This window comes from Mandrillus leucophaeus, unplaced genomic scaffold (genome assembly GCF_000951045.1).
Source record: "Mandrillus leucophaeus isolate KB7577 unplaced genomic scaffold, Mleu.le_1.0 Scaffold986, whole genome shotgun sequence".
In the NCBI taxonomy this organism is placed as follows: Eukaryota; Metazoa; Chordata; class Mammalia; order Primates; family Cercopithecidae; genus Mandrillus; species Mandrillus leucophaeus.
The window spans coordinates 64,929-85,700 of record NW_012110763.1 but is presented as its reverse complement, the minus strand read 5'-3'; the positions used below and the strand labels follow the sequence as shown (position 1 = coordinate 85,700).

The following is a 20,772-nucleotide window of genomic DNA, read 5'->3' as shown; positions in this document are numbered from 1 at the left end:
ACTAACCAAGACAAAGTGAGCACACAAATAATCAATATCAGAAAGAAAACAATGAGATCCTATAGGCATAAAAACATTGACAAGATTATGCTTCTGGTGTGATAAAAAAGGTATGGCAGACTAGTGTTCCCTCTGAAAACAACTAGAAAAGCATGATATAGTACAAAAAGTATTTAATCTATATAAAAGCATCAGAAAACCTCTAAAACAATCAGGAATATAAAGGGATTGTGAATCCTAAGAAAGCCACAGAAAGGTGAGAAGATGTTGGTTCTACAGGTAGTTTTTCTTTTCTTTTCTTTTCTTTCTTTTCTTTTCTTTTTTTTTTTTTTGAGACAGAGTTTCGCTCACTCTTGTTGTCAAAGCTGGAGTGCAATGGCACGATCTCGGCTCTCTGCAATCTCCACCTTCCGGGTTCAAGCTATTCTCCTGCCTCAGCCTCCCAAGTAACTGGGATTACAGGTGCCTGCCACTACACCCAGCTAATTTTTGTATTTTTAGTAGAGATGGGGTTTCACTATGTTAGCCTTTGGGAGCATTTGCTAGGACAAGAGGCTGAGGTTTCTGATTATGTCTAAGTAGGAATTGCTAGGGGAGAAAGGAATCATTGTAGCATTTTTTTTGTGTTCTTTAAGGTCTGGAAAGAAAATGTAAACCTAAGGAGATAAGCTCCTGAGTAGAAGAAGGGGTCAGAGAAATGAGCCAGCTTCATAACGAAGTTTTCTATTAACATACTAGCCAGATTTTGATGCCTTTCTTGTCAGTAGGACAAGGAATTAAGAAGAAAGCAACTGAGAAACAGAACAGAGTTTTTGGCCATGTAATTGTGCTGAGAAAACATGGTTCAGGACTGCAAGAGGGAAGTTACTTGAAGACATACCATGTTCTCAGTTGAAAACCTTGGAGGGTTATATGCTATAATTAGAAGATAAATTAGAAGTATATGAACCAACTGCCATTCAGCCTTGGTTCTGGTTTATCAACCTTGAGGAGAGAAGAGTGAGCTCAGTCTGGAAGAACTAAACATCAGCTGACATAGCTGTACTTTTTGATACATATTTTTGAGCACTTAATAAAAAATTACTAGACATGTTAAAAGACATGGCCATATTTAAAAGAAACACTAGAGAAACAAAAATAATAGAAACAGTGTCACAAGTGATCCAGTTCATAGACTTAAAACTGATAAGGACTTTAAAATAACTCCTATTTATATGTTCAAGAACATAGAAAAAATGGATAAAATAGATGAACAGATAGAAAGTTTCATAGAAGAATTAGAAACTAAAAATGGAATCAAATGGAAGTTCTAGAATTGAAAAATACATTCACTGAAATGGAGAACTCTATAATTGAGTTTAACAGCATATTAGACACAATAGCACAGCATTAATGACCTGGAGCAAAGGGAAAGAGAAAATGTTGAAATTGAAGTAAAGAGAAGAATAAAAGAAAAAGGAGAAAAGTGTGGGAGATATATAATATACAGTGAAAATATCTAACATACATATAATTGGAATCCTGGAGGTTGAGGGAATAGAAAGGCAATTTTGAAAAAGCAGTATTTGAAGAGAAAATGGGTGACAATATTCATAAATTGATGAAAACTATCAACCCAGACAGTCAACCCATGTAGATACATGTATTTGGCAAATTCCAAATGAGATAAACATAAAGCAAACCGTATTTAAGTATATCATAGTAAATCTTTTAAAAACTAAAAGAGAAAATTGTAAAAGTAGTCTGAGAAGCTAAGACAAACAGAAACTTCACAATGGCAACGAGGTAAGCCAGAACACAATAGAATGACATCAGTAAAGTGCTGAAGTAAAACAAAATAATTGCCAACCTAGAATGCTACATACAGCTAAAGAATCTTTCAAAACAAAGACAATATAAGGTGGTTTTCAAACTACCAAAAGCTAAGAGAATTTATTGCCAGGATTTTTGTGCAAAAACAAGTTGAAGGGAATATCTCAGCCACAGAGAAAGTATTGCCAACTTGTAATGCTGAAATACAGAAATAAATGAAGAGAAACAAAATATAGATATGTGAATAAATACCATGCGTCACTTTGTTTTGCTGAGTTCACAGAGAACTTGGATCCTATCTTATTCTCAACCAAGACTTTCTGTTTAGCCCTCTCTGATTCTTCCCACCTAATGCCTTCTCAGTCTAAGCATTTGTTCCTTCTGCCATATTCCCTAAGCAATGATTAAGTGTTTGAATTCTTAACCTAAGGTTACTTGATTCAAAGCTCAGCTCCATCCCTTACAAAATCTAGATCTATTAATTAATATACATCTAGGGATAGTTGCATATGCTCTTGGTATCTCAGTTTCCTTATCTATAAAATATGTATATAATATTATCAACCCGATAGGATTTGCTGTGCTGTGAGCTATTGTGCAAAAACTTTGTAAGGCATCTGGTGCTTAGAAGCCATCCAATAAATCTTAACATTATTATTCTAATCATATTTTTCTCTCCTACTGTTTCAGTGTATCTATATACATTTGTTCTGTCATACTTGATATCTTAATTTGAAATGAATACTGTATTTTATTTAAATTTCCATATCTGACTTTCTGGTTTGCTTCATGCATCCTGTATTATTTTGGTGTTTTATAAAATTAGCAAATAATTCTGTTGTAGTATACCCATTTAAAAATATCATAAAGTATTGTGAAGCAATATTTTTATATTTTAGTACTTTGGACAGACTTGCACTGCTTAAGAAACAATGACATGTGCTCCTTACAGATATCGTTGTTTCTGACAAATTAAATTTTTTTTTTCTGAAATGAGAAGGGCGAAGACCACCTGGTGACCATCAAACAGGTCATCTGAGACAAAAAATTCCTTATTTGAGTAATTTAGAAGTAATTAGATTTCCCTGTTATCTAAAGTCAGCACCTAGTTCCAGGCCTCTTTTCAACTTAAAATTTATAAGTAACTGGAATTTCTGTATATCTCTGGAACGCATGCATGTCTAAACTCATGCTACCCTTCCTGACATTAAGACACCAAAATGTCTACAAATGTAATCGTTTAACATGCATATTACCCTTAAGCTCCTGCTTTAAGGTCCATAAATATCCCTAAGGAAAAATCCACTGTGGCATGCTCAGTCCTCACCTGCTGAGATGCCCTGCTGCACTCTTCTGCAGCATTCTTTCATTCTGATAAAACTTTATTTTTAAAAACCTATACTATTGTTGCTAAATTTTTCTAACCAACCCATGAGCTGACCACTTTCTGAGGCCAGGGCTCTGACGCCTAACACAGCATGAAATTGTTTTAATCATTTTGACTTACCAACCTTGGGGAAGGTTTCCTCTCTGCTGCTATTGCAAAACTTCCTGATATAACATACTGAGAACAAAAAGAGGTATACATAAGAATAGTTTCCTTATCATACAAGACATTCTCAGAACTTTAATATCATGAAGCCAATGCAAAGAGCAGTTGAAGTTGAAGAAGAATTTGGCTGAAATACCAAAATTCCTGTTGTAGTTCTGTGGTAGCCCCTGGAAAAATCACCCAGCTATAAATCCAATGGTTCTTTAGTATATAGAGAATCATTACTGGATTACTGTGATGCTTGTATTTGGCATAAAATACAGGAATATTTTAAACATGATTTTATAGCTTGGAGGGTAAATAAAAACTTACGTGGTTTTATTTAATAACTTCTTACTGAATATATGAGTTTTATTGCTAGAAAATATATGTTGTTAAAATTTGGTGAGTTCATATTCACAGATGTTCAATATAATGTTATTGAAAAATATTTTACTAACCAGAAACAGCATTGAAAATAGTTCATCTGCAGTTTAAGTTTTGAAATGCAAGTGTCATGTATTAGCTTCCAGATGTAGCTTATAGTGAATATTCTATTGTTTTTCTGGCACTGATTGGAAGGACAATAGTTTTCAGTGCATCAATAATTGATTTTCTTTTTCCATTGGTGTAAACTGCATGTGTGTATGCAGTTTTTTAATGACATTATATGATTATCTAGTCTGTAACAAGTGGTGCAGAGAATGTTCCTTTCTCAGAAAATGGGGCCTCTGAAAAATCACAGTAAATAGTGTTAGAGACAGATAAACAAATGAACAACATATAGAGAAGAGATTTTCATGTCATATTAAAATATGAAGTAAATAAAACAGAATGATATGATAAAGGCTATGCTGAAGGTGAAATTCAAGAGGTTTTTCAAAAAGGTTTCTCAGAAAAGGTGACATTTAAACTGTGATTTGCATGACAGTAAGACTTGAGGGTGCAGCATCTTAAGGTGAGAAAACAGCTACTACAAAGGACCTAAGCCTCTGTGCTAGAGTATCTGCCTCTGGGAAGCCTCCCTCCTTTCTTCCAGTTGTGGTGACCATCTGCGTCAAGCATCTATGATCTGTGTTTCTATAATAACACTCAAATATGTTGAAAAAATTATACATACATTTGTTTGCCTCTTTATATCCTTAGTTCAAAATGGAATTTAGATGACTTGCATAAGTACATACACTAGGTTTAAAAATTTGTGAATAGAAGTAATTAATATGTAAAGACACTAGGGATGATCACTGGCTGAGGTTGGGGGTAATTTTAACCAGTGAAATTGTACTGTGGGTCCCTGAATAATGAATAAGGCTAGATAAAACTAATCTTCACTTTTGACTCTGTGATGACTGGTGGCTTCCTTACTGCATGGTCACCTAATAATATGACATAAAAATGTATTTAACCCATGTGCGACTTATCCACACTGGGTAACCAATGCTCTCAATGTACTAGATTCCCATCATAACTTGGAGGCCAGACCCAGTTAATCACTGTCAGAATGAAAACACACACTGCATTTGCTCTACCAGCTACTACCATATTGTTATTATTCTTTATGCAGGAAAATTCAGTGAAGAGTTATCTAAACTTACTATCTTGTCTTCCAATTATTTCTTAAGCCCACTCCAATCAGGTTTTCAATTCTACCTTGCCAATGAACCTCTTTTTGTCAAGATCATTCATTACCTCAATGTTATAAAATCTAATGACAATTTTGGATCTTGTCTTATCTAACTTGGCCTAATCTGTAGTCTTCAAGAGTTAATTGCTCCTTTTTTCTTGACTCTACTTTCCTCAGTTGACTTCCAATGTAGCATACTCTCTTATTTTTCTCTTTTTCAATTGTCTTTGCCCTTCCTCCTCTTCAATCTGAATTCCTGATGCTGTAGGCACACCAGGTCTCAAGTCTTGGTCCTTTGCTCTATCCCATTTACTCAATTGAGATCCCTTAATAATTTCTTGTTTTCTTACAGTACTAAATACCATCAATATGACAATAATTTCACACTTATATTTCTCTCTCAAGCTCCATACTCATATACAGATAGGTACTTGACATCTCTACCTGGTGTCTAAAAAAGATTTCAAACCCAATGTGTCCCAAATTGAACACCCGAAATTCTACCCTCTTCAAACCACCTCTACTCATAGTCTTACTCATTTTAGTCAATGTCAAATCCATTCTTCTAATTACTTGAGGAAATATTTTGGAGTCTTCTTTATTTCTTTTTCCCCTTTCACATCTCACATACAATCCATTAGGAAGTTTTATGGTCTCTATTATCAAAGTATATCCTAAACAAACTACTTTTTGTTTTGCTACCTCCCTGGTTTGAGTCACTATCATCTCTTATGGATAACTGTAATCAGATTTTAGGAGGTCTCTTTGCTTTGACCTTTGCTCCATTATAATTTCTTAATGATCTTTAAACTTAATTCAGATCATGTCATTCCTCACTCTGTTCAGCATCCTGCAATGACTGTCAATGATATTCATCCATGCAATGATCACAGGTCCTTAGATTATCATGTCTTCTGTCATACAGCTGACCTCCTTTTCTACCAATTTTCCCTTAGCTGAATTTGCTCCATCCAAACTTGCCTCTTCTTTAGTAAACACTCTAGGCTTGTTCTTAGCCTAAGACCTGTTCTCCTTCTTACTCTTCCTCCAGATATCCAGTGGCTTATTACTTCACTCCTTCAAGTCTTAGCTCTAATGTTTTCTTTTCAATGAGGCTTGGACATTCTATAAAAATTGTAACCTGCCAGGCATGGTGGCTCACACCTGTAATCCCAGCACTTTGGGAGGCTGAGGCAGGTGGATCACTTGAGACCAGGAGTTTGAGACCAACCTGGCCACCATGATGAAGCCCCATCTCTACTAAAAATATAAAAATTAGCTGGGCCTAGTGGTGGACACCTGTAATCCCAGCTACTTGGGAGGCTGAGGCAGGAGAATCACTTGAACCTGGGAGGTGGAGTTTGCAGTGAGTTGAGATCAGGCCACTGCACTCCAGACTGGATGACAGAGCAAGACTCCATCTCAAAAAAAAAAAAAAAAAAAAATTGTAACCTGCACTAACCTCATGTTTCTTTACCCTCCTCTATATTTTATTGTTTTCCCACAGTACTTTTAAATATTTATGATGTATAACATGATGTTTTGATATATGTATATTTTGTGAAATGATTACCATAATCAAACCAACATATACATCAACATAGTATTTTTTTGGGGGGGTGAGAACATTTAAGATCTACTCTCTTAGCATTTTTCAGGTATATAATACCTTATTAACTATAGTCATAATGGTGTACAATAGATGTCCAGAGCTTATTCTTCCTGTTAACTGAAACTTCTTACTTTTTGACCAATATGTCCCCTAAGTGCCAGACCCTGACAACCACCATTCTACTTTATGCTTTTATGAATGTGACTTTTTAAGATTCCATATATAAGTCAGACCATACAATGATATAGTTTCGCTGTGTCCCCACCCGAATCTCATCTTGAATTGTAGTTCCCATGATCCCCATGTATGGTAGGTAATGGAACAATGGGGCAGTTACCCTCATGCTGTTCTCATGATAGTCAGTGAGTTCTCCCAAGATCTGATGGTTTTATAAGGGACATCCCCCTTTGCTCAGCACTCACTTCTCTCACCTGCTGCCATGTAAGATGTGCCAGTTTTGCCTTCTGTCATAGTTGTAAGTTTCCTGTGGCCTCCTTAGCCATGAGGAACTCTGTCAATTAAACCTCTTTTCTCTATAAATTACTCAGTTTTGGGTATTGTACTAGTTCATTTTATTGCTGCTGATAAAGACATACCTGAGACTGGGCAATTTACAAAAATTTACAAATTGTGCTACTATAAACATGCATATTCAAGTACCTTTTATGTATAATGACTTATTTTCTTCTGGGTAGATACCCAGTAGTGGGATTTCTGGATCAAATGGTAGATCACTTTTAGTTCTTTAAGGAATCTCCACACTGTTTTCCATAGTGGTTGTACTATTTTATATTCCCACCAACAGTGTAAAAGTGCTCCCTTTTCACCACATCCAGGCCAACATCTATTATTTTTTGATTATGGTCATTCTTACAGGAGTGAGGTGGTATCACATTGTGGTTTTGATTTGCGTTTCCCTGATAATATTGAGCATTTTTCCATATGCTTGTTGGCCATTTGTGTATCTTCTTTTGAGAATTGTCTATTCATGTCCTTAGCCTACTTTTTGATGGGACTGTTTGTTTTTTTCTTGCTGATTTGTTTGTGTTATTTGTAGATTCTAGATATTAGTCCTTCATTGGATATATAGATTGTGAAGATTTTCTCCCACTCTGTATGTTGTCTGTTAACTCTGCTGATTATTTCTTTTGGTGTGCAGAAACTTTTTAGTTTAATTAAGTCCCATCTAGTTTTCTTTGTTTTGGTTGCATTTGCTTTGGGGTTCTTGGTCATGAAGTCTTTGCCCAAGCCAGTGTCTAGAAGGGTTTTACGATGTTATTTTCTAGAATCTTTAGGGTTTCTGGTCTTATATTTTGAGTCTTTGATTCATCTTGAGTTGATTTTTGTAGGAGATGAGAGACAAAGATCCAGTTTAATTCTTCTACATGTGGCTTGCCAATTATCCCAGCATTTGTTGAATATGGTGTCCTTTCCCCACTTTATGTTTTTGTTTGCTTCGTGGAAGATCAACTGGCTATAAGTATTTAGGTTTATTTCTGGGTTCTCTGTTCTGTTCAATCAGTCTATGTGCCTATTTTTATACTAGTACTGTGCTGTTTTGTACCAGTACTATGCTGTTTTGGTAACTATGGCCTTACGGTTTAGTTTGAAGTTGGGTAATGTGATGCCTCCAGATTTGTTCTTTTTGCTTAGTCTTGCATTGGCTATGCAGGTTCTTTTTGGTTCCATAGAAATTTTAGGATTGTTTTTCCTAGTTCTGTGAAGAATGATTGTGGTACTTTGATGGTAATTGCTTTGAATTTTTAGATTACTTTTGGCAGTATGAATGTTTTTCCCAATATTGATTCTACTTATCCCTGAGCATGGGATGTGTTTCCATTTGTCTGTGTCATCTACGATTTCTTTCAGCAGTGTTTTGTAGTATTCCTGTAGAGGCCTTTCACCTCCTTGGTTAGGTACATTCCTAAGCGTTTTATTTTTATTTTTTGCAGCTATTGTAAAAGGGGTGGAGTTTTTGATTTGATTCTCAGCTTGGTAACTGTTGGTGTATAGCAGAGCTACTCATTTGTGTACATTAATTTTATATCATGAAACTTTGCTGAATTCATTTACCAGGTCTAGGAACTTTTTGGAAGAGTCTTTAGGAGTTCTCTAGGTATACATTCATGTCATCAGCAAACAGCAACAGTTTGACTTCCTCTTTACTGATTTGGATGCCCTTTATTTCTCTCTCTTGTCTGATTGTTCTGGCTAGGACTTCCAGTACTATATTGAATACACGTAGTAAAAGTGGGCATGCCTATCTTGTTCCAGTTCTCAGGGGGAAGAATTTCGAGTTTTACACTTTCAGTGTAATGTTGACTGTGGTTTTGTTGTAGATAGCTTTATTACCTTTATATCCCTTCTATGCCAATTTTGCTGAGGGTTTTAATCATAAACAGATGCGGAATTTTGTCAAATTCTTCTTATGAATCTATTGAGATTATTATGTGACTTTTGTTTTTAATTATGTTTATGTGATGTATTCCATTTATTGACTTGTGCATGTTAAACTATCCCTGCCTCCCTGATATAAAACCCACTTGATTATGGTGGATTATCTTTTTGATATGCTGTTGGATTCTAGTTTGTTAGTATTTTTTGCTAGTATTTTTTTGAGCATTTTTAAATCTATGTTCATTAAGGATATTGGTCTGTAGCTTTCTTTTTTTGTTATATTCTTCTCTGGTTTTGATATTAGGGTGATACTGGCTTCATAAAATAATTTAGGGAGGATTCCTTCTTTCTCTGTCTTTTGGAATAGTGTCAATAGGATTGGTACCAATTCTTCTTTGAATGTCTGCCAGAATTAAGCTGTGAATTCGTCTGGTCCTGGACTTTATTTTGTTGGCAGTTTTTACAAATTATCATTTCCAATCTTGTTGTTTGTTAGTGGTATGTTCAAAGATTCTATATCTTCCTGGTTTAATCTAGGAGGGTTCTATGTTTCCAGGAATTTATCCATCTCCTTTAGGTTTTCTAGTTTATGCATGTAAAGGTAGGTGTTCATAGTAGCCTTGACTAATCTTTTACATTTCTGTGGTATCAGTTGTAATTTCTCCCTTTTTGTTTCTAATTGAGCTTATTTGGATCTTCTGTCTTCTTTTCTTGGTTAATTTGGCTAATGTTCTATCAATTTTATTATTCTTTTCAAAGAATCAACTTTTTTATGGTATTTTTTTTTTTGTTTCAATTTCATTTAGTTCTGCTCTGATCTTTATTATTTTTTTCTTCTGCTGGGTTTGGGTTTGGATTGTTCTTCTTTCTCTGGTTCCCTGAAGTGTGACCTTAGGTTGTCTATATGTGCTCTTTCAGACTTTTTAATGTAGGTATTTAAGGCTATGAATTTTTTTTAGCACTGTCTTTGCTGTATTCCAGAGGTTTTGATAGGTTGTGTCACTATTATTGTTCAGTTTAAAGAATTTTTACATTTCAATCTTGATTTCATTGTTGACTCAATGATCATTCAGAAGCAGGTTATTTAACTTCCAGGGATTTGCATGGCTTTGAGGGTTCCTTTTGGAGTTGATTTCCAATTTTATTCTACTGTGGTCTGAGAGAGTACTTGATATTATTTCAATTTTCTTTTTCTTTTTTTGAGATGGAGTCTTGCTCTGTCACCCAGGCTGGAGTGCAGTGGCATGATCTCGGCTCACTGCAAGCTCTGCCTCCCAGGTTCACACCATTCTCCTGCCTCAGCCTCCCAAGTAGCTGGAACTACAGGTGTGCACCACTGTGCCCGGCTAATTTTTTGCATTTTTAGTAAAGATGGGGTTTCACCGTGTTAGCCAAGATGGTCTTGATCTCCTGACCTTGTGATCTGCCTGCCTCGGCCTCCCAAAGTGCTGGGATTACAGGTATGAGCCACCGCACCCGGCCTCAATTTTCTTAAATTTATTGAGACTGGTTTAGTGGCCTATCATATGGTCTATCTTGGAGAAAGTTCCGTAAGCTGATGAGTAGAATGCATATTTTGCAATTGTTGGGTAGAATTGCTCTGCAAATATCTGTTAAACCCCTTTGTCCAGGGTATAGTTTAAATCTATTGTTTTTTTGTCGACTTTCTGTCTTGATGACCTGTCGAGTGCTGTCAATGGAGTATTGAAGTACCCCACTCCTATTGTGTTGCTGTCTATCTCATTTCTTAGGTCTAGTAGTAATTGTTTTTTAAGTCCATTGTTAGGTGCCTATATATTTAGGATTGTGATATTTTCCCATTGGACTGGTTCTTTTATCATTGTATAATGTCCTTCTTTGTCTTTGTTAACTGCTGTTGCCTTAAAGTCTGTTTTGTCTGCTGAAAGAATAACTACTGCTACTCACTTTTGGTGTCCATTTGCATGGAATATCTTATTGTACCCCTTTACCTTAAGTTTATATGAGTCCTATGTGTCAGATGGGTCTCCTGAACATGACAGAAACTTGGTTGGTGAATTCTTATACATATTGCCATCCTATATCTTTTAAGTGGACCATTTAGACCATTTACATTCAATGTTAGTATTGAGGTGTGAGGTACTATTCCATTCATGTTGCTATTAGTTGCCTGAAAACCTTGTTTTTTTCATTGTGTTACTGTTATGTAGGTCCTGTAAGATTCATGCTTCAAGGAGGTTCTATTTTTGTGATTTTGAAGATTTGTTTCAATATTTAGAGCTCCTCTTAGCTGTTCTTGTAGTGCTGGCTTGGTAGCGGTGAATTCTCTCTGCATTTGTTTGTCTGGAAAAGGCTATATCTTTCCCTCATTTATGAAACTTAGCTTTGCTGGATACAAAATTCTTGGCTAATAATTGTTTTGTTTAAGGAAGCTAAAAATAGGACCCCAATCCCTTTTAGCTTGCAGAGTTTCTGTTGAAAAATTTGCTATCAATCTGATAGGTTTTCCTTTATAGGTTATCTGATGCATTTTCCTCACAGTTCTTAAAATTATTTCCTTTTTCTTGACTTTAGATAACCTGATGACTATGTGCCTAGGCAATGATCTTTTTGCAATGAATTTCTTAGGTGTTCTTTGAGGTTCTTATATTGGATGTCTAGATCTCTAGCAAGGCTGGGGAAGTTTTCCTTGATTATTCTCTCAAATATGTTTTTCAAACCTTTAGATTTCTCTTCTTCCTTAAGAACACCAGTTATTCTTCGGTTTGAAGATTTAACATAGTTCCAAACTTCTTAGAGGCTTTGTTCATTTTTTAAAGTTCTTTTTCTTGTCTTTGATGGATTGAGTTAGTTTGAAAACCTGTCTTTAAGCTCTGAAGTTCTTTCTTCTGCTTTTTCAATTCTGTTGCAGAGACTTTCCAGTGCATGTTGCATTTCTCTAAGTGTGTCCTTGATTTCCAGAAGTTGTGATTGTTTTTTATTTATGCTCTCCATTTCACTGAAGAAATTTCCTTTCATATTCTGTATCATGTTTTTGACTTCCTTAAGTTGAACTTCACCTTTCTCTGGTGCCTCCTTGATTAGCTTAATAGCTGACCTTCTGAATTATTTTTCTGGCAATTTGGATCTTTCATCTTGGTTTGGATCCATTGTTGGTGAACTGGTATGATCTTCTGGGGATGTTAAAGAATTTTGTTTCGTCATATTACCAGAATTGTTTTTTTGGTTCCTTCTCATTTGGGTAGACTATGTCAGAGGGAAGATCTGGGATTCAAGTGCTGCTGTTCAGATTCTTGTGCCTCACGGGGTGCTCCCTCGATGTGGTTTCCTCTAGAAATGGGGCTTCCTAAGAGCCAAACTTTAGTGATTGTTTTTGCTCTTCTGGGTCTAGCCATCCAGCAGTACTACTGGGCTCCAGGCTGGTACTGGGGAGTGTCTGCAAAGAGTCCTGTGATGTGATCTGTCTTCAGGTCCTGCAGCCATGGGTACCAGCACCTGCTCTGGTGGAGGTAGCAGGGGAGTGAAGTGGACTCTGTGAGGGTCCTTGGTTGTGTTTTTGTTTAGTGCGCTGGTTTTGTTTTGGTTGGTTTCCAGCCAGGAGGTGATCCTTTCAAGAGTGTATCCACGGTAGTCTTATAGGGAGGATGCAAACTTGCCCTAGGAACATCTGATAAAGTACTCAGTTTTTTCAGGCAGTGGGCAGGGTCATAGAGCTCCTAAGAGATTATGACCTTTATCTTTGGCTACCATGGCAGGTAGAGAAAGACCATCAGGTGGGAGCAGGCATAAGAGTGTCTGAGTCCAGCCTCTTTTTGGGCAGGGTTTGCTGTGGCTGCTATGTGGGCTGGGGGCATGGTTCCCAGTCTAATGGAGTTATATTCCCAGGGGGATTATGGCTGCCTCTGCTGAGTCATATAGGTCACCAGAGAAGTAGGGGAAAGCTGGGAGTCACAGGCCTCACCTTGCTCCCATGCAGCCCACAGTCCTAAAGGCCAGTCTCACTTGGGAGGGTTTTGATTATTGATTCAATCTTCACTAATATTGTTCTGTTCAGATTTTCTATTTCTTCAAGAATCAGTGTTGGTAGGTTATACGTTTCTAATCTTGGTCTATTGTATCCACTGCTGTAAGTGAAGCACTTAGAAGAAAGCCTGGTCTATAGTAGGTATTTAGTAAATTTTTGCTGAGTGAATGAACTAAAATATTTTTGGGAGATAGATGTTACTGAGAAGTGTGTGGGAAAATGGAAGGAGGAATATTTTACTCTGTGCTATAAGACATAATATAAATTCCTTAGAAATCTCTGTTGAGTCCGAGTGTGGTGGCTCACGCCTGTAATCCCAGCACTTTGGGAGGCTGAGGCGAGCAGATCACAAGGTCAGGAGTTTGAGACCAGCCTGACCAACATGGTGAAACCCGGTCTGTACTAAAAATAGAAAAAATTAGCCAAGTGTGGTGGCATGCGCCTGTAATCCCAGCTACTCGAGAGGCTAGGGAGGAGAATTGCTTGAACCCGGGAAGCGGATGTTGCAGCGAGCTGAGATTGCGCCATTGCACTCCAGCCTGTGCAACAAAGTGAGACTCCATCTCAAAAAACAAAAAACAAACAAACAAACAAAGGAAATCCCTGTTGAATTCTTTCAAATTCCGCTTGGGCCAGTAATGACCTGATCTCTCTTCTTCTTTGTGGAACTACTTTTAATAGTTCCTTCTATTGCCCCCGAAATGAAGTTCTGGCTCTCAGATCGCCTATATTATTGGGAAACCTGAGCTTTATAAGTAAGCTGAGCACTCATTAACCACTTACTATTTGTCGTTTGGAACCTTACCATTCTTTTACCCCCAATGTTTGCTCAACTAAATAAACTCTTTGTATGAAACAATTTTATAAGTAAATTTACCACTTTAAAATATCTTCAAAGATACAAGACTGAATTCTTCGACAGCAAGGATTATATATTTTCACAGATGGCATCTCTAGCACATTGCTTGGCCACAGAAGCAGTCATTAAATATATTGAATGAATAAATAAATGCTAATCAGGAAAATAATTTACTCACAATTAAGAATGACAAAAGTGGAAATCCTGATATCAAGGCTATAGGCAAGTAGGTTGCTGAAAATGAAGCAGATTGATTAAGACATAAATATATCCAGATTTTTCCCAGAGCACAGTGGATCAGACCAATAATTATTTGAGCAGCCTGTAAGAAAAGAATGTCAGAATCATTTATATGATACATACGTTTTAAGAGAGTTACAAATTAGGTGATGGAAAGGGAAGGGAGGGAGTATAGCTTCCATGTTTCTGAATCTCAGGAGTCTTTGCTACTATTCTTGTTCAGCCCTCAAAATTATCCAAAAACTGGGGAGAAGCCAAGGTGACAGAAGAAGGTAGCAGCCATAAAAGTGCTTAGAATTGCTACATGTAGTTCACACAGGAATTATGCATGAGGGTTTTTAGCAACTAGTAGATGTATGGTTGCTTTCAGGCAAATGAAGGTGTTCTAGTGGCTTGTTTATGGGCCAAGTCAGCAAAATACATGGATCCAGCTCCTTTCCCTGATGTGTTTTTTTTTTACCATACCTATCAATCAGTTAATACAAAAATGGTTTTCTTGTGATAGCAATTTTGATTTTTAACGCCATGGGGTGGGAGGAACACTTGCAATCAGTCCTGCTGAATCCTAAGATTCTGGCCCCTGTGATCTTAGGCACTTTCTTGAGCCATACAATCTCATAGTTTGGTTTTTGAGCTCACTCAAATCCCCAATAATTAGGCTGTATTATGAAAAAATATGTAGCATACTAGGTTTGGTTGGGGAAAAAGAGTAGATAGTGGTCCAAAATATCAACTTCCTTGAGATAAAAGTAGAGAAAGAGCATCGAGAGCATCGTGCTATGAGATGATCAATGTCCACAAAGCCCTATGATCTAGATTATCTCTTGACTATGACCCTGACCTTGTCATCTCCTTTAGGACCCAGTCTCAGCTTTATTTCAAACTCTTTATAGATATACACAGACAAAGGGAAAATCACAGCAGTAGGATTGCTGGGATTCAGTTTATCAACTCTTTCCCATTGGGTAACTGAGATAGAGGAATTGATGTCTCTTTCCTTAAATATTTGGGATCTGAAACACCAAAATCATTTATCCACTCAAGTAGCACTGAATCTTACCCCCAACATTCTGATTTCTTCTTTCAACACAATGTGAGATGATGGCATGTTATCCAAAATATGGTGTAGACATTAGAAAGGATGAATGGAATGTATCTCTAAAGGCAACATAGAAAAAATAAACATAGTGATTTTAAAAACAGTGATCTCAGATAAGCACTTAAAAGTCATTGAGAAACCTATCATTGTTGTCTTTAATTTTTAAATAATGAAACAGTTCCCTGAAATAGGTATTTAAAAATTAATCAATTGATAAGCTCTCTTGGACATAGCTAACCTCTTGGCAATTCTAATTGTCCTGTTAGATTTTATACAGTTTTACCAATTTTAAATGACACCCTGTGGGTCCTTAGGATTCTAAGATGCAGACACCATAATTTAATATGGCTTGTTTAAGCAAAATAGAACATGAGTGAGCTCACATAATCACTGGGAAGGGCAGGATTTTCAAACAGTGCCCTGAGACAACTGGCTGATCTAAACTGAGGAGGAAGTGCTCTTGCCATTTCCTGCCCCAGAACTCTGTTGTAGAACTGGCATCATGAGAAAACCTTCCCTGTCTCCTGGGCCATCGTCTGTCCAACTGATGACTACTGTAGGGTCTCTTTTGTTGTTCTCCCCTAAATCAAACTTCAGTGCAAGAATATGTAATTGGCAGAACCTAGATCAAATGCCTGCACTTTGATTTCAAGGGAGGCAAGGGAATATCGTTTTTTGGATTCTATTTTGGCAAAGGTAGCTTTTACAACTTAGTGACCAAGAAAAGGTAGGGAAGATGTTTGACACATGGCAGCCATGAATGTTTAAAAGATGGCCGCCATACATTATCTCTATGACTTTGCTATTGTGGACACCATTCTGGGTATGTGGCCAACTCACCTCAGTTTCATGCTTGTCGTCTGTAGGAATTATTCCCTTATTGCACTAACTGGAAGAGAGGTGGGGAGTCTGTCTCAGGTTGGATCCATCAGTGTCACTTTCCCAGGAATTGTGTATTTAGAACTTAGATATTATAATGTTAGTCTGGGTTTGCCTCTAGATAAGATTATATAAACTCTTGAAATGAAGAACATTAATGTGTTCTACCATATGAGCTGAGAAGACATCCAGAAAAATCGAAAATAAAAAATAGACCAAGAGAACTACTGGAGTTCCTAATAACTTTCAATTTCCTAGTTATAGTCCTTTTCTGAAACTGAGATGTCTTCCTGCCCTTGGAAAATACATGTGTCTTTGTTTTGCTTGAGCTAGCAAGAGCTGTTTTCTGTTACTCGCAGCCAAAGTATTTTTAAATTATTGCTTTGTCTTTCTTATAACTCTTGCCCTACGGCTTTGAGAATTTACTCTTTAGATTTTACAATATCTGATGGATCTTCGTTCTTCACCTAGTTTAGATTTTTTCTCAATATTTTGCCAATAGCCAACTCTGAAGTCTAAGATCTTGGTTTCAAAATCTTTGCTTACGTTATTTTTCTTTCTAATTTACATCAACCATTAATTCTTAAGGATCAGTTACCAAATAGATGTACCAATGACACATGAAACTGAGAAAATGGAGCATAGTATTGTGAAACAAGCGGATATAGACTTGAGTTCAAATCTTGTCTAGATTGACTGCTAATTGTATAATTGGTACAACTACTTTTAGACTAATAACAGTTGTCTATATTAATTACTAATGTTAAGTTCTACATAATATTTCAGAGAATTAGTTTTCTATTCCCACAGAGTTGTTTTGGGAAGCAAATAATAGGAACTGGCACAAAGTCAAATGCCAATAATGCTTTTTTCCTGTTTCCCTTCAACCTCTCTCCAGTTACTTGTATCAGATTCCTGATTCCCCTATAGTTTTGGACACTGCTTTTGGTTTCTTTTCCAGATTGTATTAGAAACAACCTCACTGGTTATTTGTGAGTGGCAAGCCACCCAGGTGCCGAGGCAAGAGACTGAAGGCACAAGCTGTTTCAGTATAATAAACAAAATACTTAAAATAAGAATAGTTGTATTAGACATAGAATATAGATATGATTATCTATGAATATTCCTAATCATTAGTTTATAGCATTATTCTTTATTCTAATATCGTAATAATATTTGTTCTACAATTATAACCTAGGAAAAACCAGGCTATACAGTGACGGGAGCTGAAGGTACACGGTGAGAAGTGACCAGCAGTGTGAGCTCTCTGTCATGCCCGAATAGGGCCACTAGAGGGCTCCCTGGTCTAGCGGTAATGCCAGTGCCTGGGCAGGCACCCATTACTTAGCAGACCTTGGTCTAGAGGTAGCGCCAGTGCCTCTGAAAGCACCCGTTACTTAGACCAGGAAAGGGAGTCTCCCTTTCCCGGGGGGAGTTAGAGAAGACACTGCTCCACCACCTCTTATGGAAGGCCCGCCCGCATCGTCATGACGTCAGGCCCGCCCGCAGCCATGCGGAGGCCTAACCGTCTCCCTGTGATGCTGTGCTTTAGCCGTCACGCTCCTGGTCCACTTTCATGTTCCGCCCTGTACACCTGGCTCTGCCTTCTAGATAGCAGTAGCAGAATTAGTGTAAGTATTAAAGTCTTTGATCTTTCTGAGAAGAGCATAGAAGAAATAATGACGTAAGCTGTGCCCTCTCTCTCTGCCTTGGCTGCCTAAAAGGGAAAGGCCCCCTGTCTGGTGGACACGTGACTCACGTGACCTTGTCAATCACTGGAGATGACTCACACTCCTTACCCTGCCCCTTTTGCCTTGTATACAGTAACTAGCAGCGCGGTCACGCATTCGGGGCCACTACCAGTCTCCGCACCTTGGTCGTAGTGGTCCCCGGGGCCCAGCTGTCTTTTCTTCTCTCTGTCTTGTGTCTTTATTTCTACAACCTCTTGTCTCCGCACACGAAGAGAAAAACCCACAGGCCCTGTAGGGCTGGACCCTACTGTTATTTCACACCATTCCTTTGAATTCCCTTGAGTTACAATTTGCTGCAAAGTAGCAGAATATGAAACAACTCAATCACCACGGCAAAGGAACCTAAAAGCTTAAATCCAGCCTCTATAACATGACCACAGTGGCATTTCCAAAACAGAAATCACGTGTAGAAATCACTTGTTTAAATCATTCTACCACAAAGATACATGCACTTGTATGTTCATTGCCATATGTGCTATTCACAACGGCAAAGACATGGACTCAACCTAAATACCCATCAAAGCGGACTAGATAAAGAAAATGTGACACATATGCACTGTGGAATACTACATGGCCATAAAAAAGAACAAAATCATGTCCTTTGCAGCAACATGAATGGAGCTGGAAGTCATTATCCTAAGTAAATTAATGCAGGAACAGAAAACCAAACACTGCATGTTCTTACTTATGTGAGCTAAACATTGAGTACACAGGAACATGAAGAAGGGAACAGCAGACACTAGGCCCTATGTGATGGTGGATGGCGGGAGGAGGTGAAGATAGGAAATCTACCTATTACGCTGGGGGCGGTGGATCACTCCTGTAATCCCAGCACTTTGGGCGACCAAGACAGGCAAACCACGAGGACAGGAGTTCAAGAGCAGCTTGGCCAACATGGTGAAACCGTGTCTCTACTAAAAATACAAAAAATTAGTTGGGCATGGTGACAGGCACCTATAATCCCAGCACTTGGGAGGCTGAGGCCAGAGAATCGTTTGAACCTGGGAGGCGAAGGTTGTAGTGAGCTGAGATTGCACCACTGCACTCCAGCTGGGATGACATGTCTCAAAAAAAAAAAAAAAAAAAAAGAAAGAAATCTACCTTTCAAGTACTACAAGTACTATGCTTATTAGCTGGGTAATAAAATTATCTGTACACTAAACCCCTATGACATGCAGTTTATCCATGTAACAAACCTGGACATGTACCCCTTGAACTTAAAACAAAAGTTGGAAAGGAAAAAAAAATCTTTCAATGACTCCTCGTTCTCTTCAGGTCACAGTACACATTTCTTTGTGTGGCACATTGGAGCCAGGTATATTTGGCCTACACTTCTTTTTCCCACACAGCACTCCATCCATTCCTGACTGCTGACATTTCCACTACTGTGTGATATTTAAGCACCTTATGGTTTTTAAGTGCCTTCCCATATACATCATCGCTGCTGCTAAATCTCACAGTGTCATAGTATCTGGCTCTAGCAATGAGTTTGCACATTGTTGGAATACAATAATTGCTGGGAGAATCCTTTCTACCCGTTTTGGGTATCTTGTGCCTTGAGTTTTGCACTAGAGATTATATAAACAGAAACTCATATTTTGGATGATAAGAAAGGTTGATTTCCAAGAACAGCGATTTAAGAGTTTCCCTGATTGTGTATTCCCTTTCCTGGCTGATGTGTTACCAGGAAATGCATGATGTGTTACCACATTAGGTATAGATGGGTAGATTTGTTTATGCCAGTTGTGCAACATGTTTGGGAAGTTCGGCCTTAGAGCATAGGTTCTCTGGCATTTATTGAATTAGTTTTGGGCAGCCTTGGAAGGTTACCCCAAAGACACATACTGTCTTTCTCCATAGCAGATGAACCCAAGGAGATAGAACAGACTGGACTGAGACATGTGGCAGGTACTAAAAAGTCTTGAGAAGGCAAACTTCAGTTTCAATGTTAAGGATCACATTGAATTTATACGTGCAGACAATATGAATTTCAGGAGGTGATTCTCAGAAGAGCCACTTTTCACACGAGGACTCTGTGGCCTGCTCCAGAAAAGCAGCAGTGGAATCTCTTATATAATCCTGGTTGAGGGTTCTCCCTCCTAAAGCTTTGTAGGCCAGTCGGGAAAGGGAATACAAAATCAGGGAAACTCTTGAGTCACTGTTCTTGGAAATCCACCATTCCTATCATCCAAAATATGAGTTTCTGTTTATATAATCTCTAGTGCAAAACCCAAGGCACATCTCCTAAGCTAAAAAGGATATAGAAATACGGTAAAAGATGGAAAGTAAGAGTCATTCTTGCCACAACCATGACCCTGGGATCCCCAGTTCACTACACTATCTCCATATTCTCCTCCTGTCAATTAGCCAATTTATTTTTACATGAGAGGATGCTGGGTGTGTCAACTAGGTCACTTACTGAAAACACACATTGGAAGAAAAAATATTGAAATAACTACGTGAAAAGTGCCACAATGTATTAATTGAGGCTCTTTCCAACTGGAAGTGGTTTGGAAAACACTATGACTATGGGGTGGTGGGGAACATCTGACCCTCAGCAGGTGCTAGTTTTATTCCCAGCGCCAGTGAAAATCCAACCAGGGATCCCTCCACTCACGCCTGGGCCCAGAGAGTGTGATCTGGCATTCAACTTCCTCAGTGCGGGGCCTGGCAGCCCCGGGAGCCCGGTGGGTGCTTCCTCGGTGGCGCCCCTCACCTCGCCTCGCGGGATTCTAACGTCCAAGAGCGCGGCTGTGCGAGAGACCCGCGCGGACACCTGAGGCGCGGTGGGGCTCCCGTGGCTCCGAGGAGCCTGCAGGTTCCCAAGACGAGGGTGGGGTAGGGGCTGACAACGATGCCGCCCTTTCCTGGCTGTGTGGGCTTTATCCTCTGTCCTTGGGCCTGGCACGCCCAGGGGGAAGAGGCTGTGCTTGACGTGTCAGCGGGCTGATCACGTGGGGGCCTC

At 38.3% G+C, this 20,772-nt stretch overlaps 1 protein-coding gene across 1 annotated transcript in view; it reads right to left on the bottom strand.

Annotated features, from left to right (window-relative positions):
• LOC105532796 (putative uncharacterized protein encoded by LINC00301) overlaps positions 1-20,541 on the bottom strand; it is a 39,113-nt gene extending 18,572 nt beyond the window's left edge. The window contains exons 1-2 of the mRNA XM_011971082.1: positions 20,425-20,541; positions 15,139-15,236 (exon numbers count right to left, since the gene is read on the bottom strand). Of these exons, the coding sequence (XP_011826472.1) occupies positions 15,139-15,186 (48 nt within the window). The 5' untranslated portion in view covers positions 15,187-15,236; positions 20,425-20,541. The remainder of the gene's footprint in view (positions 1-15,138; positions 15,237-20,424) is intronic.
• Positions 20,542-20,772: the final 231 nt, after the last annotated feature.